This window comes from Mytilus californianus, unplaced genomic scaffold, assembly GCF_021869535.1.
Source record: "Mytilus californianus isolate M0D057914Y unplaced genomic scaffold, xbMytCali1.0.p SCAF_1, whole genome shotgun sequence".
In the NCBI taxonomy this organism is placed as follows: Eukaryota; Metazoa; Mollusca; class Bivalvia; order Mytilida; family Mytilidae; genus Mytilus; species Mytilus californianus.
The window spans coordinates 35,863,335-35,887,503 of NW_026262581.1; the positions used below are offsets into that span (position 1 = coordinate 35,863,335).

At 29.8% G+C, this 24,169-nt stretch overlaps 1 protein-coding gene across 2 annotated transcripts in view; it reads left to right on the top strand.

Moving 5' to 3' along the window:
* Positions 1–202: 202 nt before the first annotated feature.
* Positions 203–24,169, top strand: part of LOC127701838 (forkhead box protein P1-like) — a 60,886-nt gene continuing 36,919 nt past the window's right edge. Inside the window, exons 1-3 of one of the 2 annotated variants that reach the window (XM_052205822.1) lie at positions 203–287; positions 5,111–5,189; positions 11,253–11,311. Coding sequence is in view for 1 of the 2 variants with exons in the window: in XM_052205814.1 (XP_052061774.1) it covers positions 17,254–17,697 (444 nt within the window). In the remaining variant the exon portion in view is untranslated. Of the gene's footprint in view, positions 288–5,110; positions 5,190–11,252; positions 11,312–16,739; positions 17,698–24,169 lie in introns of those variants that run through there. The other variant, XM_052205814.1, reaches the window with a different exon arrangement.

The following is a 24,169-nucleotide window of genomic DNA, read 5'->3' on the forward strand; positions in this document are numbered from 1 at the left end:
ATTTCAACCAGAAGAAAAGTTGATTTCTACGTTTGAATTATTTATTATTAATTGCACCTTATCCTCCTCTAAAAATTAACCATGTATGTTTAATTGCACGTTACCAAAATCGTACGAAAATATTCATTCACCCATATTAAGAGCGGGTCTATTTAAATAAACAGATGTTTGTGCGCAAGAATATGTTTGTATTTACCGATGTAATTCGCCCGCCCAATGTTGTCTTTCTTGTCTGCTGATAATATCGAATATCTGTTGTATATTTAAAACAGTAGCGGTATTTAAAGGTAAGAATTGAAAATAATTATTTTTTTATCGTTAAAGATTATTAATCATCACAAATTTTTGACTGTCATGCTTAAATTCAATATTTTAACCCTACATTTTTCAAACCAGATTTCTTCTGTTCTTGCCTCCTAAGTAAACAATTTTGCATAGCAAATGAAGCTTTCAACTGATTAACCCATTTAATCAATTATGAATTTGAAAGACTATGATACTCTTAATAATGACAAAATGGCATTTTTAGATCATATATATAAATAGTATTTCTTTTTAACTATTTAAACTCCAATATTAAATTTGTAAACATAATGCACCAGTTCTTTAATTAAAAAATACAGATAACATCACTACTGCATATTTTTTTACAAGGTAGAAATAATATGCAGGAAAGAAATGTTTTAACTGGGGAAAAGTAGACATGAAAAACTTTTGAGCCACATATTTTTGAAAGATATGCATACAAATTATGTATGGTTTTGTCAAGTCCAGAGAAGTTATTTTAAGTTATGATACAGCTATTTTTTAAATGCAACTATTTTCTGCAAGACATCCTTTTGATTCCCCCTTGTAATGCATGTGTATGCTTATTTCATTAACCAAACGATTAATGAGGGTGTTCAAAGGTAAATTCTTCCCAGTTGACCCTGTTTTTGAAAGAGTTGTTTCTCTTTTGGAAAGATATGTTGCATACATACATATATCATAGTCACAATTATATTTTAATATAATTTGAAATTTTTTGAAGATTTTTCTATTTTGATATTATTTAAACATCACTTTCTTGGCAATGGCTAAAAATATTGCTGAAAATTTTAAACCAAACCAAACAAAAATCCAGTCAATGAACATAAGGTTAAATTGAGAGCTTATTTAAAAAAAATTCAGCTGAAAATTGCTACTAGTAAAGGAATACTAAATATGTATCAGGTTGTAGATTCAGGATTTGAGATAAAGTAAGGCACAACACATTTTAATGTTTTTATTTGTGCCAAAATATTTTTCTGATTTTAGAGTGCATAATTGCTTGGTCACTTTCAAGGTGTTTACTCCCCCCTTTTTCCCTCTGCAGGCATATGCCCCGGTATATGTGTGTGTATAAATCCTGCTCAAAAGGGAAGACATTTTTACTGAACTACAATGATAATTAATGCAAAGAGGGGAATGTTACAATACATCTTTTCATTAACATGGTTTAAATGTCAAATTATTGACACTACTTACCACAAATGCTAAAATGCTTTTACAATGGATTCTTTTGTTGGTCAAGATTCCGTTGTTAATGTATCTTTACATTCTGGAAACAAACTGTTTTTGACCCATGCATAGACGCTTATTTTTTTGTAATGACTGATTATATAGTGTAAAAGGAAACACTTTTCATTTTTTAGCAGAATGCAGTTGACATATATATATATATATAGGTTTGAACGTTGTTTTCAATTTAGACTTGTTTATATATATATATATATATATGATAGTTTTATTCTTACAAATTGAGTTACCCTTTATGACATGTAGCAGAGCTAGGCATACAAATATATTTGGGACTCTAAAATGTAAGTTTAACATAGACCAAGCCTTAATTAGGATACTGTTATCTTCATTTTTATACTAAACAGCCATAAAAAAAATTCTATTTCAGTTAAAATTATTTCTGTTTAAAAGTCGCATGACTTAAAAATTCCATGAAATATTTTGCTTGCCTTTGGCATTCAAACAGTTTGACATAGACTCCCTTTTTTCAGACTTTGTGTATGCTTAAAATGGTGTAAAATTTGACATACAGAGAGTTTAAGGTATAAAATGTAATAATTATGTTTACAATTGAAGAAATCACGAACCAATAAATTCAAGTTGTTTGAAATTTATTTTTACATGAAGAGAGAGTGGCATTCAACCTACAAAGGGCAACAAATAAGTGTCTTTTCATGTACTTTGATTTTCACCCCTAAATTAAAATATATTATACCCTAGGCTTTTAATATGCAAGATAAAAAATAATTTTAAAGTTAATTAGCCTGATAAAAAATACATTCACTTACCTTCATTTCATTGTTTTCCTAGACTCTTTTCTTATTGTAAATGCCTGTTGTTTAGAATTTCTCTTCCCTACAACAAAACTTGCAAAAACTAGACTAGGCATCACTGTCCCAGGTTAGGGGGAGGGTTGAGTGCTCACAAACATCTTTAACCTCGCCACATTCTTTATGTGCCTATCCCAAGTCAGAAGCCTGTAGTTCAGTGGTTGTCGTTGGTTCATGTCTGTCATATTTATTTTTCATAAATTGTTTTCTTATCAATAAGCTGTTAGTTTTCTCAATTGAATTGTTTCATATTTTTCATGTCGGGGCCTTTTATAGCCGACCATACGGTATGGGTTTTTATACGACCGCAAAAAAAAATTTGTGGTCGTATATTGGTATGACGTTGGCGTCGTCGTCGTCCGAAGACACATTGGTTTTCGCACTCTAACTTTAGTTTAAGTGAATGGATCTCTATGAAATTTTACCATAAGGTTCAATACTACAAAAGGAAGGTTGGGATTGATTTTGGGGGTTATGGTACCAACAGTTAAGGAATAAGGGGCCAAAAAGGGGCCAAAAATAAGCATTTTTGTAACTTCCAGACATAACGTGTGTGTTAGCAGTGTATGGATCTCTCTGACATTGTACCACAATGTTCCATATCACAAAGGGAATGTTTGGATTGATTTTGGGGGTAATTGCATCAAAATTTTAGGAATTAGGGGCTAAAAAAGGGGCAAAAAAACAAGCATTTTTCTAGTTTCATGACAATAACTTGTGTGTAAGTCTATGGATCTTTCTGAAATTGTACTACAAGGTTCCATATCACAAAGGGAAAGCTGGAATTGAGTTTGGGGGTAATTGTCCAAAACCTTTAGGAATAAGGGGCCAAAAAGGGGCCAAAAATAAGCATTTTTCTAGTTTCCAGACATAACTTGTGTGTTAGTGTATGGATCTCTCTGAAATTGTACTGCAAGGTTCCATATCATAAAGGGAATGTTTGGATTGATTTTGGGGGTAATTGCCTCAAAATTTTAGGAATTAGGGGCTAAAAAAGGGGCAAAAAAACAAGCATTTTTCTAGTTTCATGACAATAACTTGTGTGTAAGTCTATGGATCTTTCTGAAATTGTACTACAAGGTTCCATATCACAAAGGGAAAGCTGGAATTGAGTTTGGGGGTAATTGTCCAAAACCTTTAGGAATAAGGGGCCAAAAAGGGGCCAAAAATAAGCATTTTTCTAGTTTCCAGACATAACTTGTGTGTTAGTGTATGGATCTCTCTGAAATTGTACTGCAAGGTTCCATATCATAAAGGGAATGTTTGGATTGATTTTGGGGGTAATTGCCTCAAAATATTAGGAATTAGGGGCCAAAAAAGGGGCAAAAAACCAGCATTTTTCTAGTTTCATGACAATAACTTGTGTGTAAGTCTATGGATCTTTCTGAATTGTACTACTAGGTTCAATATCACAAAGGGAAAGCTGGAATTGAGTTTGGGGGTAATTGCCCAAAACGTTTAAGAATAAGGGGCCAAAAGGGGGCCAAAAATAAGCATTTTTCTAGTTTCCAGACAATAACTTGTGTTCAAGTGTATGGATCTCTCTGAAATTATACTGCAAGGTACCATACCACAAAGGGAAGGCTGGGATTGATTTTGGGGGTAATTGCCTCAAAATTTTAGAAATTCGGGGCAAAAAAGGGGCAAAAAACAAGCATTTTTCTAGTTTCATGACAATAACTTGTGTGTAAGTCTATGGATCTTTCTGAAATTGTACTACAAGGTTCCATATCACAAAGGGAAAGCTGGGTTTGAGTTTTGGGGTAATTGCCTTAAATGTTTAGGAATATGGGGCCAAAAAGGGACCAAAAAACAAGCATTTTTCTAGTTTCCAGACAATAACTTGTGTTCAAGTGTATGGATCTCTATGAAATTGTACTGCAAGGTACCATACCACAAAGGGAAGGCTGGAATTGAGTTTGGGGGTGATGAATCATAAGGGGGTTTAAAAAATTTGGGGGGGGATTTTTTTTTCTTTAAAATTTTCCATTTTAAATTGGTTATTTCTGATTTTTATATAAAAGCAAATAAAAATGATATGGTTTGAATAGGTAAATTAAAAAATTTTAAGTTCTTAGACCACATTCATTCTGTGTCAGAAACCTATGCTGTGTCAAATATTTAATCACAATCCAAATTCAGTGCTGTATCAAGCTTGAATGTTGTGTCCATACTTGCCCCAACTGTTGACGGTTCGACCTCTGCGGTCGTATCAAGCTGCGCCCAGCGGAGCATTTTATTCTCGTTGTTGAAGGCCATATGGTTGCCTATAATTGCTAACATCCACTTCATTTGAACTTTGGTGGATAGTTGTCTCATGCCAATCATACCACATCTCCTTATTTTTATATGGTAACAGGTATGCTGTTTTGGACATCAGCATTTTAAGCAAAATTAGGGTTAATTTTGTGATTAGGGCACACAGGGGAGATAACTGTCAGTCCACTTTTTATTTTATAATTCTGTAACAAGTGCTGTTAAAAAATCAATGTATATTCACACATATATCTGAAGATAAAATTACTGGAGTTAAAACTGTGAAAATAAAATTATTTGTCTGCTATCAAGCCCTTTTTTTTAAGCGTTTTGATATGGAAATATATGTATTTTGAGTGTGATGACAATTCTGGCCTACATGTATGTTTACAGTAAAAAATAAAACTTCAGTTCACTTATAGTTTTTCTAGACTAGACTGATTCAGTTTTCATGTAAAAAATTATTTTATTGCTTTTTTTTTTAGATCAGCAGACTGGGGTTGAAAGTTGAAGAAGGTCTTGTTGCAACCTATCAACAGTGTAGTCCTCATTGTTTGTTCCCAGGTATAAATGTTTGTTTACTTTTGGTTAAAAAACACCTAGGTTCGGTTTATTTGTTTTAACTAAATGGAAAACTTACTCATACCAGTTACCAAATAATGTTTTAACTAAGGACACATGTATTTCATTTACTGCTTATTTATGAATTAAAATGTTTGAACACAGACAATAAAGCAAAAAACCTTTGGCAGTCTTTTAATGGTGTACTTTTTCAGAATCTGCTCTTTAAAGTATCTTGAATGAGCTTCACAAATGATGTATTCCTTCAAAGTTAAGTGTTGAGGCAGTATTTATTCCTGCTTACTATTACTAAACTTGCAAAATATGTTTTAGCACATGCACTGACAGACAGTAAGCTAAGTAACCCCTAGACTTCCACAATGAATCTTGATTTTAGTGCATATGAATTAAAGGAGACATGAGTATATGCCAATGAGACAGCATCCCAATTACACCAAAACTACTAGAAGTTCAAAGGTGAGCATATGGTCTGAGTCTTCATCATAAGACAAATGTTTGTACAAAATTTCCTATATTAGTTTTTTTTTAAATGACTCCATAAAACTTTTGGGATTCTCTGTTTACTCTGATGATATCTCCATTTCTAGATTCCTGGTCATTTCTGAGGCATATAATATGGTTTATTAAAAAAAGTTGGACAAATATGTTCCATTTCACCCTTTCGCATATTTATGTATAAATATTGAAACTCATTTCCTTTTGAAATAATGGGTTTGTAGCCTAGAGCCTACTGCGCAAAAAGGGGAGAATATTGTATAATTAAGAATACATGTATTTATAATTTATATACAATCGACATATTATGACATACTGAATCCATGATAATTGGTAAGGAATTTTACATATTAGAAATATCATGAAATGTAGTTGCAACTACTAATCCATTTATAAAATTAAATGCATTGGAATATTTAGGACAAGATAGATTTTAACTGACAATTGTATTTTAGAATACCTGTGGCCTAAAATATAAACATTACCCTATTTAGAACATTGAAATAGAGAAACGACAAACATTAAAATTTTGAAGTGTTATAAACTTGTTCATATATCAGCCTGTAACTATGTGCTTTAATAAATAATGTCGAAGTGTGTTGTTTACCGATTTTGTAAACAATCAATGACCTGGATTTTATGGGTATTTGTTGTGCTATGTTTTTATTGATTGATCTATGGATTATATATCCTTTATGAAAATAATAATTAAGGGTATTTATACTTTACCATATATTTGTATACTTTTATAAGCTGAATGATTTTATACTTACTAGGTCATCAAAGCAGTTGACAAATAATTAAAAGTATAATTCATTTCTAAGTATAAGATTTAATGATAAGATTATTTGAACTGAACAGGGAACATGTTCTTTTCATTTGAAAAAATGCCATTTTTAAGCTTTCAAAGCCTGACAGCAACATGTCAGCAACCAAAAAAACTTCATTTGCACATTGAAAAGATAGCAAAACATTGGAAGGTCTTATTACCATTGTCAACTTCAATGATAGACTAGGGTATTGAACTATAGTCATCTTAACTTCTCCAAGTTCTCCCATTCAGCAGTAGAACCCATGCTGAATTGGTATCTATTTGAATATGCATTATGTATAAGTATGCAGCCATATCTTATTGAAATCAAGACATATCAAAACCCATTTGTGTAAAGATCTATGAGTGCCAAAATCTCTGCAATACAGATCCCTTGCAACAACTCTTTAAGTGAGGGGTCAAAAAGTGGTCTGTTGCAAAAAAAGTTTACTCCTATCCAACTTACCCATCTATTTCCAGTGGCAGTTCAAAATTAACTGCCCTTTGTCAGTGTGAAGGCACTTTTCAGAATCATAGTGTTAGAATTATCTATAGTTTGCTCTGAAAAGTGAAGAGACATCATTTACTGAATGTAAGGCAAACAATATAAATCTTTTGTAAACTCCTTCAGGAAGAAGTACATTTATTTACATCTTCATCACACTAGTTCTACTTAATATATTTACTTTGGTTTTGGAAAAGACTTCATCTTCAGCAAACAAGCCCTGTATCCGAAGTATTCCTGTAAACGAAACGCACGTCTGGTGCAAATACAAAATTTCAATCCTGGTATCTATGATGAGTTTATTCCTAAATGAAAAGAATATGTCAGTGTTACAGAAACCCAGTGACACAAAATTCAAAAGACTAATGGCCAACAGTCTTCAACACTAAACAAGTCTTTTATACAGTATAATAATTGCCCAAAGTCTAGAAAAGATGTGCATATATTTAATAGTGACTATCAATCTGATTAAAATACAGATTATGTGTCTAAACTTCTCTTAGGATCTAACAATGCTCCTGTCTACTTTCTTTTTAAGAGATCTTTCGCAATCCTCTGGTTTTGTTATAGTGATACACACCTTCAAAAGTTTGAAGGCTGAAATTTCATTGGCTGATGTAATTATTACCAGAACAGAAAGTACAACTGAGTGTTGTCAGATCCTTGTAAGCATAGCTTAGACACATAATCTGTATATTCATCTATTATAGGCCTGTAATCAACAACACTGTAAGCAAAAATATCAGGCAACTGCGCTCAACTTTACTTAAACAATCCTTGTAGCTTTTCCATATTGAAAGTTATATATATATAACATTATTCATTTTAGTAGCAGAAAACTGTCACCTACGATTTTAAACCCAGTTTTCACTTTTCTGGTCATGCTGGTATGAGCATCTGAATTTTGTTATTTTCATGGGGGAAAATTGTGTACAAAAATAATAAGGTCACCACAAAAGAGCAAGTTGATGCTTAAAATTTTGAAGGTTTGTAGTTTTTTCAATTAAGTTATATATACAACCTCTACACTTAAATGCAGCAGCATGCATCTTGTTTACTTTTCCTTAGAATCTTTGAGGTTATTAGGATGCTAACATGTAATGATAGAAGATAGATATCATCTGAAAAATAGCCCTTGTCCTTGACCAAATTTGTTGTGTTGTACTCTGTTACACCAGATCAAAACAGTGTTTTATCAATAGTCACTTTTGCTTATATGAAAAGAAACTTATAAAAGACTGCAGACTATTTATATTTAATTGCTTGTTTGGTCCTGAATGTTCAGTGCCAAATATTTCATACATATCACGACCACAAAATGTTATTGGTGAATAAATCTAATCTGTAATTCACGTCAGTGAATATTTGAAACTAAAATTGATTTTTTTTTTAAAAATAAATGAATATTTCAAGTTTTAAGACTTTATATGACTTTAACTACTTGAACAACATACATTTGTAACCGATTTGACTGTGGCTAGTGGGTTTGCAAATATGAAGTCGAGTACATTATATTATTAATGGGTAACAGTATATGCCTTCATTAATCAATGCAATCTTTTTTATTTAATTATAAATATTTTTTAGAGCTATAAATACATCAATTTTACCTACATGTAAAAAAATGTAAAAAGAGAATAGATCTTACAAAAGTAGAATTTAGGTTCTGTGTGTTTACTAACCTTTAAATTACGAAAGTTGTGTTATAAGATAGTGTTGATGTTCCAAGTATTGGAGAGTTTTATTAATTCATGCATATAAACCATTAGGAAAAAAGAGGAAAATCTAAACAAGATATTGTAAACAACTCTCCCCATGAGCATTATTTATTGATGTAGCTTTATAGGTCAAGGTTTGTTTATTTTAAAGTTTTTACAGAACTAAGGGCAGGAGGTGGTTATTGCCATAATTGATCTAATAAAACTTGATTTAACTGATGGATTTTTATTTGTATTTTCATAAATAAATGTTTATATTGATTTAAAAAAGCCAGTCTTTTGAACAAATTGTTCGACTTTTTAAAGAATATTAGTATACCATGTTCACAGGTGTTAGTTGTATGTGTGTGCGTGGAAATAAAGGAGGAGTGATCGGTAACATAGTTTTTTGCAGGTTAAATGCATACATATCTGTATGGCTTATGTGCACTGTTTTGTTTTTCTCCAAACATTTACAAATATGTGCAGGTTCAGTAGATCTGTACCTTAAATGATTTGTCAGTCTAGTTTCCTACCAATGTAATGTCAGTAATAAAATGTGCACATCCAACAGGCCTGAAGAACTACATGTATTTCATTAATCATCACTCTTTTTTATCAGAAAGCCTTCTTCTTTTCCTCTTGTAAAACTTGTATAGACTGACTTGAATTTCCAACAATGTGCCAATTAACTTCATGTTCATACATTTTTTGTGAAACAGTGGTTAGAGTAAACATATATTCTCTTTTGAATTGTTTTACATTTGTCATTTTGGGGCCTTTTATAGCTGACTTCTTCTTATTCTTATATATTCATCAGAATGGAAAAATGGGAATTATCAGAAATTGAAATATATAAGATGTCATTAAAAATGAATATGTTATAATACACCAGAATTCAAAATTGTGTCACTGGAACAAAGTTGACTTGCAAAAATGCAAGTTATTTATATTAAATCAGTAAAATTTTTGATGATAGACATTTTAACTATTTGACTATTTTTAACTATTAAATAACTTATAATTTATTCTTACGTTATGACACATTGGGGTTTGATATGGTTTACTAAACATGCTAAAGCATATGCTATGATATATTCTACCAAAACTTCTTATTAAGTCAGTAGCTAGTAGTTTTTGAGAGAACTATTTATAGAATACTATGACACATGGTCTTTACCCAAACTTTCACTTTTTCCTTTTAAGATAATGGCATATTTGCTGGTAAACCAACTTTCCAATGAAAAACAATGTTGATGTGGTCTTTATCCTGACACATTCAAAGTTATTAAGTTGCAAAGTTTATGCATTGCACAGTGCAAGCCTTCAGTCATAAATTATTAATGAAAACATAGACCGGATTTAAACCTTTTCCTCTGTCAAACTATTCCTTGTATGGCACTCTATGAGGGACAGGTTGCAGAAATTAATATAGGGAACATTTTCAGTTATATGTGCTAAATGGAGTCAATAATTATAATCAAGTTGTGTATTATAAGACTTTTCAGAAATGACGCAATTTAGTTTGATATCCCTAAAAGTTCTTTTTGTTAAAGTTCTCTGGTGCCCTGTTTCCTAGTGCATCAGAGGGATATCCCCACACAGATTTATTTGCATACTGCAAGTGGGTGTCAGTCTTAATGAGATGGATGTCTAAATATTATTCAAATTTTAATGCCAAAGCCTTGATATAGTAATAAATATTATTTAAAAATTTAGTCTGATTTGTTGAATGTTTATGAATACATAATATGACCTATTATTGACAAATTTATGAGTGATATATGTATTTTTCTATTTATGAAATTTGATTACTTTCAATATATATTGACATGTTGTAATTCCATTTGAAATTTATTGTTAATCAGGTGCTTGAATTTGTTTAGCTTGTCAATCAGCAAACTGCGAGATCATTTATGTTTTAGACCTAATAATTTCCTTATATCATAATGATATCATTTTTAATGACTCATCTGCAGTTTTTTGATTCAGGAGAATTTATTACCTGTAAAAAAGCAGTGTTTCTTACAGCAATTTAGAAAGTATTAATTTATTAATTTGGTATTGAATATTATTTGAATATTCCAGAACTGGGGAGAAGTTATCTAATAATAATTCGTAATTACGATGGTAAAATTAGGTGAAGTTTACATCAGAATAGGGTTAAATATATATAGAAAAAAAGGTTTATTTTTCTCAAAAAATTGGACTACTTTGTACTATGATGAAAATTTCAAGCAAAACAAGAGTTTTTTTTTAATTTAGATTTTTTTCTTGTTTTTGCTAAAGGAAGGATCCTTATCCTTAAAGTGGTTTGCATCACATGTATGAAAAAAGTCTCTGTTTTTTTCAAATATATTTGGAAAGAATTTAAAAAAAAAAGGATAATAGAAATAAATCCTCTGTAAACATGGTAAATTTGATAACATTTAAATGAAATTCATGACCAGCAGCATTGACATGGTAGTAGATGTATTATGAGCATGCAAATTTTTACAACTTATGACAGTAATTAAAATATATTTTTCTTATTTTAGAGACAAAATTACAGTGAATGGAAGTAAACTTAAAAGAAAGATCCGAAGATAGCTGAAAGGTAGTTCATTTAGATATATATGCTGTTATACTCTTTATTTAAAAACTTGATGGATTGATCTTGAATAGGAATGAATTTATATCTTTGGATTTTAATCAAAACAAATCCAGTGGATGCAAACACCAATCAATTAATCTTTTTCTAAAAAGATTCATTGACTGATAACTGGATGTTTAAATTTAGAAGGTAATATTCTTGATATGTTCAGGATGACAGCAGATCACCCCAGGTGTTTGGTGGGGTACATGTTGCTCAGTCTTTGGTTTTCTATGTTGTGTTTTGTATACTGTTGTTTGTCTTATGATCTCTTTTCGTTATTGTCAGGGTTTTTTTTCCGCTAATGAGTTTGAATGTGCCTTTGGTATCTTTTGCCTCTCTTTTATCCCAAAAACAAACGAACACATCCCCATGCATTAGTACTATTAGTTATCCGATTTTTCTGTGTTCACAGTTTCACCATTTTCTGTCTAGACCATGTTTCTTAAAATTCTATAAATACTTGAATAAGAAGTAAAATTTCACTTCCCTTTTAGATCAGGGTAAAAATGTTGGCTGCTAAAAAAACGTACCAGAGACAATGATTCTTAAAGGTTTCATGATCTTTGATAAATAATAAGTAATAAATATCTATCACTTTAGTAATCCTCCTGAACATGAATGAAATATTTGCCACCGGATGTTAAGCAAACATCAATCAATCAATCAGCTGTGTTCAAAAATGCTAAAAGTAAAGAGGAAATTTTTTTTGGGGTTAAATTAAGGACATTCAGTACATTACCTTAGAACCAGATATGGAAAAAAATACAACCACAACCTTTCTAAAATTACAAGATTGGCTGCTCAAATTCATTTGCCCAGGACAAGGCTTAATAGACTCTTTTGACTCCTGTGAAAATATCTGTAATGCTGTCTCATGTTTCAAATCCCAAGTTTTAAACTATGTTTCCTTTGTATTCAATAGTTTCTTCCAATATACAGTGTAAATACATATAGATGAAATGGATTAAGATTTTTTTTAGAAGGTCTTATTAATGTGATAATAAAATGTACTGTTGAAAATAGATGCTTTCTCAGCATTTTTTTCCCTTGAACAAGTGTATATTTTTTGGGACACATGTTATGTCTAGTGAAAAAGCTAATTGTGACAAATAATTGCTTGTTTATTGACACTTTGACACAACTAAATATGTGTTTATATTTGTCAGCCATGTGTCGTTATGCCCTAGAGGACTGCTGAAGTATTAATTATAATTTTTTACACAAATGACGATAATGCTTGATGTGTTGATCCTCCAGCTCTTTTTCACATATATCTGAAAGTGAGTTTCTTTGGGTTTTTAAAAAAAATTCTACCGAATTATTGCAATTTTCCAGTTTAACTTAAAAATAACTTTATAAATAATATCAACGTTATGGCCTGTCCTTGATACAATGAATGGTCAATTTATACTAAGGACTTCTTTATTTTCATGGGTACCAATTATTATGGATTGAGGAAGAATTGTTTTTTATGCCCCATTTATGGGCATTATGTTTTTCAGTCTGTTCGTCCGTCCGTCAGTCCCGCTTCAGGTTAAAGTTTTTGGTCAAGGTAGTTTTTGATGAAGTTGAAGTCCAATCAACTTGAAACTTAGTACACATGTTCCCTTTGATATGATCTTTCTAATTTCAATGCCAAATTAGAGTTTTTACCCCAATTTTACGGTCCACTGAACATAGAAAATGATAGTGTGAGTGGGCATCCATATACTATGAACACATTCTTGTTTCTTACAGTATTTTGTTGCACACGTAATTCTATGTTTCACCTATATCAGCAAATCCATGAAAAATATGTACATCATGCATTGATATGTTATGTTCCATTTTACATGTAATTGCATAGAGTATAGATAATGAAAGATACATTTTTATAAGTTGATAGGCATGAATTAGTGTTATTATTCAGGAAGATCATGCTACAAGATGAAATCTCTTATGTTAAAAATATTGAGGTTCTAACCTATATGCACTATGTATTGAACAACCAGATTTAAAAATTTTAATGATTTTTTTCTCTCCACAAAAATACTATTGTAATTTTTTCCGAGATGAAACCAAAATTAAATATTCATTAGAAAAAATGCTTAAATCTCTTTGAGTAGCTACACAACAGGGATATTAATGTCATGAATTGGTCAAAACTTTTACTAATTGAAAAGAACAGGGTGCAATAAGGGCGATATTAGGCGCAGTTCTTCACTGAAATTGGACAGTTTCATTTGAGATTTCTATTTATGTCTCTTTAAAATAAAGTTAAAAACAGGTAGTTTAAGATCAATGAAGTCTTAACAAATGTACTTGTGACATCATGAGAAAGGGGCCATTCTGATTAATTTTGTGAAAAATGAGTACCTTTTGGTAAATTTTCAACTAGTTTTAGACAATATGTCAAAATAGAAACCAAATATGTGTGTCAAAAAAACTTTTTTGTTTAAAAAATTCCTTGATAAATGTATGATGAAAGATACTTGCAAAAATACAGTTACGAAAATCTTCATCAAAAACTATTTTTGCGGATAATCAACAAATTCGTTCATTGAAAAAATAGATGCAATACATTTTAAAGTTTGAAAACACTGATGGATATATTTCCATGGACATCATGAGCTGTTTAATTGCAGAATTGATTCAAGTATAATTATTTAACTACATTTTCAAAGCCAATTTCTTTATGGCTTACCTGTAAATAATTACATAATTCAACAATATCACTCTGTCAGTTCCAATGAACATAGCTTTTAGGTAGTTATTAACAGAAATATTGCTTTGAATCGGATTTGCTCAGATGTGTTGAAACAGTTGAATATATGTACTGAAATGGTTTATAAATACTTTTTTCCATTAATTTTTATTTGTTAAATAATTTCTCTGAAAATCCTTTGTATTCACTCACCAAAAATTTCAATCCTCAGCTAAAACTTGCAGATACAAAAATTTAGTTTTTTTATTCCTACTGGCTGCAAAATTTAATTTTATGGCTTGTGCCTCTGACATACAGTTTCTTTGGGAAACAAATCTAGTTCAAGTAGTACAAATTTGTTAGAGTTATTTCCCTTACAATGTACTGACATTTATTAATCAAAAATAACATTGCTTGGTAGTTTTATGTATAAGTTTTTATGACATTTAATGTTGTAAATCATTAAATGGAATCAGCCAATTCTGTCTAATTTTTCTGCTTTATATTATGACTTTTCAATAATTTCATTTATTTAATGTATTTTCCTTTGTTCAAGGACGTAACTAACATCTAATATACATCCTTGCTTTGTTTAAAATGTTTTTTTATGGTATTCTAAGTTTCTTAAACAACTGTAAATATGATGGTTTTCTGGGATTATATGTAATAATCCAATAGATAATTGAAATCATCATTCAATCAAAGAAATCCATTTTATTTAATCCAGTCAGCATATATTTTTATAAGTCATTTCTAAAATACTGACTTCTGTGTAAATTATTGGATAGATGATACTATCTGTGGGATATGGAGGCTGTTTTCCCCAATTAGACTGATATTAGTTATAAAAGATATACATGTATGTTTCTTACTAAAAGTATTGTGGTACAGTTTTAGCATTAAAATTGGACTTATAATTTACCTTATGAATAACTTCAGAACCATTTTCATCATATGTAAGCACATTTTGCAGTTGCTTACTTAATTTCTGTTGCTTTTCAAACTGAAGATCTAATTAATTTGAACTCACAGATGTACTGAGAGTTAAATGAGGAAATAAGCATAAAAACACAATAGTCTGTAACATAGAACACCCATATTTTTACCTTTTTTAAATTTTAGTGATAAATCTTATAATATTATAATCGATTAATGACATCACACTTGAGATACATGTAATTCAAGTTATTCAAGAAGAAAAATTCTCAATGTATCCTGATGGCGGTGAAAAAAATGTCCATCTGGAATAATAAAATACCTACACTCTTATGAAGTGTTGTGTCCTTATTTATTATTTCAATCTAAAATTATATTTTTTTTAATTAAAGGGCAAATTATACTTTAAAATACCATTTTTCATAAACTCTAAATCTCTTAAATGTATTTTCTAATTTAAAAAAAAAAACAAATACATGTATTAATATTGTCTGTCAGTGTAGTGGAGGATTTTTGTAACCTGGACCATTTTTTGTACTGAGAAATATATAAGTTTTTAATATCGATTATTATTCATAGCAAAAACTATCATAAATAATCAGATTGACTTAGGAGATGTCACTGAAGAGGCTATTTTGTGTAATGTATGTGATCTAAATTATGAATAGGTCAGTTACCTAATAAACATCTTCTATTGCAATAAATGCAGTGCAAATGTGTTAGTTATATATAAAATTAAAACCAATGACAATGGTGAAAGGCTTCAGTGATACAAGCTGTTTTATTTAAAACTCTGATTTGTGAGTATTCTAATACATGTATGTTTTTTTTGTTTTTTTTTTATATTTTTACCAATATTTGTATATTTGATTACAACTGGGACTAATAAATTGAATCTATATGTCCCAGATTACAATAACCTGTGTTTTGTTTTTGATGTAGTATGATATATGTATGTTCAAGTTACACTAGTCATTTGAAGTTATATGAGGATGCACATGTACATAAATGTTTGGTATCACTTGATTGTTCTATTTGAGCAAAAAAAAGGAGGTTTAAAAAGAGAATTTTTTATTAACATAGATTTTTAAATGTTTTAAAATAGCCTTGGGTTATCAATGTATTATTGAATAATTTATTTTGAAATGTACCAATTTTTTCTCTTCCAAATAGCTCGAAAGACATGCCCATGGTATTAACATATATAAATGAGAGCAGGACAGGGGCCTTAGTTCTAAATAGTAAATTTACTATTGTGTCTCAAAACACATGTACTCATCTTCTTTATTCATGTTAATAAGATTCATTAAAGTAAATTTTATCAATGACAATGAATATTTATTTACCAGGACTCTGTGAGTTTTTTTGTAAACCTTGTATTAATAACGGAACATAAGTCAGAAAATACTAAAATTTTCAGATTTTTTGTTTTGTATTTAAAGGGCTATCTCCCAACCCAACAGTGACCAACACACAATTTTTTTGAAGTGACCCACATGTTAAATACTTTTGGTCAGATTATGAATTTTGTTAAATGTTAAGTCCATTTAATAAAAGAAAACGGTATTACTTGTTACATTATGTCATCTGACAAGTATCTGTAATAATAACGATCATGTGATCAGGTAATCAGAGTGATCTATATGGGTCATTAAACCTTCAAACACAATGATAAGCAACTTAACATGTGTTTTATCAATATGGACTACCTCATATTGAACTATAACCCCAGTAGAAACAAACCAATAGCATTTGTATGTTTACATTTTAGTTGTTTTGTAACAGCTGATTGACAGTTGGTGTTTAGCAAAGGAGAACTGGGAAACACTTTAATTTTTATTAATGATTTTTTACCTATGTAGCACAGAACATTATTAAAATAATGTTGGTGTAACTTGGAAAAATTGTTTCTCCAGCAATAAACTTCATTGTAATTATGCAGTTTGAATACATCTAATAATGGATTTTGTTGTAAGCTGCTGATGCTAATGGACTTTATGAATGAAGTAGGTGTATCCAGGTCAGTGGGCCAATTTAATAAGAAACTGTAGTACATCAGAATCAACAGACTTGGATTATAGATACTCAGTTTGCTTCCTGTGAAAAAACTTTGTGATTCTAAATTTAGACAAAAAACATTTCCTGCATATAATTGTTTAGCTCATTAATTTTATTTTAGATTGTAGTTACATTATTCACTATTATATATTCTCAAGACACTTTGAATTGTGACTTCATAATTGTTCAGAAGTTGAACATATGACACAGATAGGATTATCATTTTATGATGAGCATTCAGTTTGACAGTTCAAGGTTTATGAGAGATACACCGATCTCTCCATTCTATTCTCATCCTCCCCATCTTCCGACTTTGTTTCATCCTGATATATACAGCCATATGACCAGATTTGACGAAGATCTGTGGAATTCAAGACTTGCCGAGAGAAAAATCATGGAACGATACCAAGAAGACAAGTATTTCCAGAGAATATCTCCTCCAAAACAAATGTCAGAGGAAATTAGACCTGCAGAAATTGACTTGACAACTACAGGACACAGGAATCAGGTGGAGGACTACAGTCGTCACAGTCCACGCTATTACTACAACAGTCTAGGAGAGAAAGAAAGGGAAAGTGAAACAGATTATTCCCATAAGTCTCACTCTGTGTCACCTCCAGGATTGGATGAAAGACTGAGGAAAAGTTCGTACTATACATCTTCAGTACAGGTAAGTTAAGGTCTAATTTTATATATGTGTCAGACAGCAGGTAGGATTTTGTGGATAAAATTATGTCAACAGATTTCATATTTCTCAAACAGGTGTCATTTCCTGAACTAAGATTTCTGTTTTATCTTTTAAGGAGTTTCAAATTGTCAGGGACATTGTCATAAATACTTTTGAATGGTGTCCTTTTTCATATGTTGCATCATGTTTTTATTTATTTAATGAAAAGCAGAACTGCTTGATTTTAAATGTTTAATGTGCACCCATTGCTCTAACTTAAAGCGTAATGGAAATAGTCTATTTTTAGAGAATGAGAAGTACTGCACTCCATCAGCTTCAGAATATGACTGTTTTCTCTAATTTAGGCTTAATAGTTTGTCACTTGAAAGGTTTAGAAACATGCTTTCATTATGTATTTATCATTTCCATATGGTTTACATATTTTGGAATGTAAAACTGTTCAATGTTTAACATGAATTGCTGTATTTATATTGATATTAGTTTAATAAACAGGATATGCATTTGCTTATGTGCATTAAGTAATTAAGTACACTTTGTTTTGTCTGTCTAATTGTTTTGGCAATTATTTTTTAAATTTTTTAATATAGCAGCTTAAACACTTCATAATCCAAATTTTCTCAGCATTTCACTGGACATTGAACATTAGAAATTCATTGGGATTTACCACTAGAACAATTTTCATAATTTAGAAATATTGTAAATGAGTGTTCATTGAACATGTTGAAAGAACGACAAATTTTTCTTCGAGTCCTTTTCATCCAATTTGTTGAAATCAGCAACAAAGAGCCCAGACATTGATATGTTTATTTATTCAATCAATAAATATAATACATGTATTTGAATTACTGGACCGGATTTTAATTTATTTTTTTTGCATTAAATTTTTCTAAACATTCGAAATGTAAAAAATTTCACACTTTACTTTATTTTAACTCTTGCATTAAATCTTAAAAAATAAATGAGCCTTTTTTTTGTTACTTTATCTATCACAATATTTTAAGAGGAAATATGTGAGAATTGTGAGATAACAAATTGAGGGAGGCAGAAGGTAAACAGGATTTGAGATTAAGATTTTATAGCACATTGAAGCAAATTATTTCTGCCAAAAGCACCACCTGGCTACTGACATAAGTAACTTTATGGTAATATCATATATTATTTTTTCTTAAAAAAGAATTTAAATGGAACATTTATTCCTGGATTTTTTTCTGTTGTCTCAGCCTTCATCCTGCCATGCATTTACAAATCTTTTTTCCATGTCTATTCCTATCCAATTAAGTTTTTAACTAATTTTCTTTAAAGCTGATCTTGATCTACCTTTGAAGTCATATGAAAGTACAAAAATACTTATCAAATTGACACATCAACCCAGAAATTACCAATTTTTGAAAAACATAAAATATAAATAACCTATATTTTATGTAAGTTAACAGGATGTTTTTGGGTTATCATCATGATCAGACAAAATCAATGGTAATCTCTTTTCTTTAATACACATAACACATAGCAATTTCCATATTAAAAGTTTTGTTAATGAAAAACTACTACATCAGATAATAAAGACATGTTGGCATAATAATTGCCAATGCTGATGTAAAAAATAAAAAGTGTACTTAACCAAAAGTCAAATCATTTAATGCACAAACACCAGAAAAGTCATCACCCCTATATGAATAATATGCTAGGGTCTTTGCGCTTCTTCTTTTTTTTTAATGGTAGAACATGTATTTGAAATAAAAACATTTTAAAGATCATAATGTTTATTTTTGTAAATATATATTATGTAATGTCAATACCTTATGGATAATAAACCTCTAGAGGAGTAACAGTTCATTACAAAGATACTTATCCACTGAGCTAGTAGCAACACAGATGCTTCTTCATCAGGTACATTTTTGGCTGAAAACGGGAAAGAAAACAGAAAGATGAAAATATACAGATCAATCTAAAACAAAATTTTTAAAAAAACATAATTTTTATGGTTTGGGCAGTATTCTGCTGTAGGAAAACTTTGTATCCATCGGTGTCTCTATGTGCACAATTAATTTTTGATTCATGTTTTTTATAAATAAATATGATTTTTTTTGGTGATTTATTGGTAGAGTAGTTAAAAGAAGTTTGATTAGATTTTGAATTAATTGCATAAAGTTGATCATAATACTGATTAAAGATAATGGATCAGTCAATTTCTTTGATTAACCATCAGAGTTACAGGAAAATTCAAAGATACCACATGTGTACAGAAATATAGGATTCAAGGAAACATGAAAGTGAACTTGAATGGAAAGCTTCAATCATTCACTCTATAACAGTTCTTTGAACTGGATTCCAGAATTACATGAAAAAATATATTGTTTACTTATGGGAAAACCTTATATTGCTGGAATATTTTTCTAACAATAACAAACAATCATTAAGGGTTCTTAACATACTTGTGAGTTGGAATGCTTGAATTAATGGTAATTGTTGTCAAAATAAATATGTTGTATAATATTCATTTGTATGGAAAGTAATCACTAAAGTGGAAATAAATGTATATAAATATTAGAAATTAATGTAACTGTATACTTTGTTTTTTATGTGTTTGAATGCAAGATTGGTTTGTGTATATGCTTATTAACCTTTCACATGTTTCAGACAGATCAATTTTCTGTTTTATATTCCAAGTATTAAAATTGATATATTTTGATGTCTTAAATATATAATTGGAGACAGCCCTGTTTGGGAGTTATAAAAAAATATCACCAGTCACAATAACATGTGTTGATAAGAACTGCTTTTTTTTTTTTTTTTTTTTTTTGCCTCTTTTTTTGTTGTTGTTGATTTTTTTTTTCATTATTCAATCAAGAAGATTTTTTTTATCTTTAATGATGAAACACTCAGTTACTTTAATTCAGTAAAGATAAGAAATATGAAGCAGAGATCATTTCAGACAGGTATCATACAGATTTTGCTTTAAACAAATGAAAAGTAACTGTTTTGTCTCATTAATTGAAAAATCTTTAATTTGGCATTGAGCAAACATTATAATTTTGTTCTCCATACAGAAGAGTAACAAGTTTCCATTGCTCAAGGAGGTCACAGTTATCTTAATAATTTTTAGCTCGTTGTAAGTGGATTATCTTGTATTTGACTACATCCAGTATCAATTTTGCATAATTAGTATGTTGTTGTTTACAATAAGATGTTTATTTATCCGTTATTAATGAGTCTTTTATTTTGGTCACTAAGAAGAAATAAAACCTTTCTATGAGGGCAGAATATTATTTGAAAAATGGATTAAACAGATTAATTAATAAGATCAAAAACTTAGATTAATCTAAATAATAAATAATTTTTATATGTAACTGTGAAATAGCAGTAATATTTCTTTATCACACATAAATATCTCCGAACCCCATTGTAAACAAAAACAATTACTTTGAAGATATTAATGTTAAAAGTACTTCGGATTATCAATTAATTAATATATGCTTCAGTTGGTATTTTTATGAATTAAACTGTTTTATTGTCTGAGATCTTTTATTTGTCAGATATTCATCGGGATGACATTTATATTTATTTTATATGAACAAATTATGCTGATTTTGATAAAGTTGTTGTGTACTGTCATGTCATTTAAAAAGATGTATACCAGATAAATAATCAAACTATGGGACATCCCATTGTATTCAGTAAGAATGCAAAGATTATTCAGTCTGGTGTTAAATGCCCTTGCTAATATCGGGCAAATTCCAACTTAAATAAGAGGCAACGATAGTTTATGGATGTTCAAATCTTATAAATCCATTTTGAATAGACAAACCAAGATTTAAAAAAAAAACACGAAAACTAATGTCATAGACTCAAAACGGAGCAAAACCAAGCGCTTCATCAGGTTTAGTATCACCTGCCATGCAAATTCAACTAGAACAAATGTACAGTTGATAAACTTATATACCATAAGACTTGTAATAATGTAAATGATGTAAAATACCATTGACAAAACTATAAAAATGGCTCTATAATATTTCAGGGGCAGTGAATACAAGCTTTTATGCCCTGTCTACGATTGAAGATGGGCATTATGATCCATTAGTCCTTCCTTACCGTATCAGGTTAAAGTTTTTGGTTAGATGTGGTTACATCAGCTTGAAACGTAGTTCACATATTCATTATGGTGTGAACTTCTGAGTCTTACTGATCATTTTGTCAATGACATTTTTTTTCATAAGGCCAATATTAGTACTTTCATGCCTGTGAGAACATTTATATGTAGCTGATCTTTCCAACATTGTTATATTACCTTTCTTGATTTATTCCAGTGATATTAAAATTGATTTCATCTTCCCTAATTTAGATTGCATAATATGTCTTTAAATTAAAATAAATTAAATTTGGTAATTTTTAGCAGATGTTACATTCCAGCTTCTGACTTTACCAATTGTTTTTTTTGTTGGTCAAGAAAGAAAATTTTATTGGGCTTTTTTTTTTTTTTATCAACTTGCATATTGTTAACACTTAATACTTATGCTGTTTATTTTGATTAATTTAAAAAAAAAAAATTGATGTCATTCAAAAAGTTAAATCTGACTAAGATAGAATTCTTCTCATCTGGATGAGAGAACACCATATTGATCAGATAAATGTCAACAACTTTGGAGATAACTTATTTACATTATTTTGTTTGGGTTCCTGAAAAGTCACAGTTTGTGTCATAACCATCTCCTGTTCTTATTAAAGATTTCTATAAGGGAATCTGACCTACTGACATAATTTATAAGGTTGTTACTTAGTTAAAAAGCCAGGGTAATCAAGAAGAATGTTATTATTGACACGAATCGGCTTTATCCTCATATTGTTTTTCACCAGACATTACGCACAACTGAGCACATTACCTTTTGCTTAAATCTAATATTATAGATTGTTTGCATGGAATTGTTACAAATAATTTCAAGGTGTGAATATACATTAATCCCGATTAAGAGAATTTAATACGTAAACAGTTTTATGAAAATGTTCTTTTGAACAATGCCTGAGGTATAAGTTACTTAGTGTGGTTAAGTTAACCTCCTTATTCATTCACTAGATTTGAATTAGAACTTTTATTTATTGCTAAACAAAACAGATCAAAATATAAATATGTATTGTTCTGTTATACATATATATTTATAGGTTTTTGTTATAAAGCTTATTGGCTTACCTTAATACATATATCTGAAGTTTATAAATTCTGTTCAAATTTAAGGTCAAAATGTTCATTTGCTTAAATTTTATTAGAATTGAGGTCAACTTTATAGTATATTTTAAAAAATTGCAAAAAGTTTACTCAATAGTGTAAGAAAATTGTACAATAGTTAACTGTGCATAGAACAAGTTTTGAAAGACATTGAATCTATTATTGTACATGCGTACTTAGTGTCATGGATTTTGTAGGTTGAGGTTAACAATGAATATAACTATTCCACAAAATACAGATATGCATATGTATTCGTTAAAAGCATGAAATCCATAATCCCCGAAAATACTATTTCTCCTCAATCCACAAAGGCTGCCAAGCACCCAAGAAAGTAAATGTATCTACAGTAAACGACATAAAGTTTCACAAGAAAGGAATAGAATTTAAAAAAATAAAAATGCTCATATTTTTTTTTTGTCCTATGTATCATATTGTCATGTGATCTGGTGCTGTGATTTTGCATACTGTAAATTAAGAAATTATTGCATGCATTTATTAATGCAATTTTTGAAGAATGGACAAAAATGTGAGAATATATATTGCGATTTCAGAAAAATCTGTATACAGATATATGTATCAAATATCAGAATGCGAGTTCTTATTATTGCGATACTCAGTCGCATTATTTACATAATTAAAACCTTGCAATGATTTCTGAATTTACAGTATTTCTTTTACTTATTGGTTAAAACTTTTAAGATATGTAAAGAAATACCTGTACAAGACTTATTATCAACATTAAAGTAATGAATTATGCAATGGTTTTAAATCATATTTTTTCAGTTAAAAAACTTGTTTTGTATTATCTTTTTTCAAGTTTGTTTTGTTTTCTTCTTCATAATAAGATGACAATCAGTCATTGCTTACACAAATTGTGACCTTGGTCCTGTCTTGATTTTTGTCTGTGAGTTTCAATGTAGTATATTGGAGAGGGACGAATACAGAAATTGTGTCTTAAAAATAATAACAATAATATTGACAGGCTTCTATTTTTCCTCCAGATGAATGGTCTTGATATTGAAAAAAATTACCATTGTTCAGCTGTAATTTCAGTTTATTGTTTTGTGCTGTAGACTCTATGTAGTGCTACTATTCTAGCCTTTTATCTACTTTGCAGCATGTTATAAGTGATTTTGAAAATAATGCCAATCTTTCTGGCCTTTTTGCAAATATATAAATTTCTGTGTTAATCACTATTAACTTATTATAAAATTTCAGACACTCAACATAGAAAAC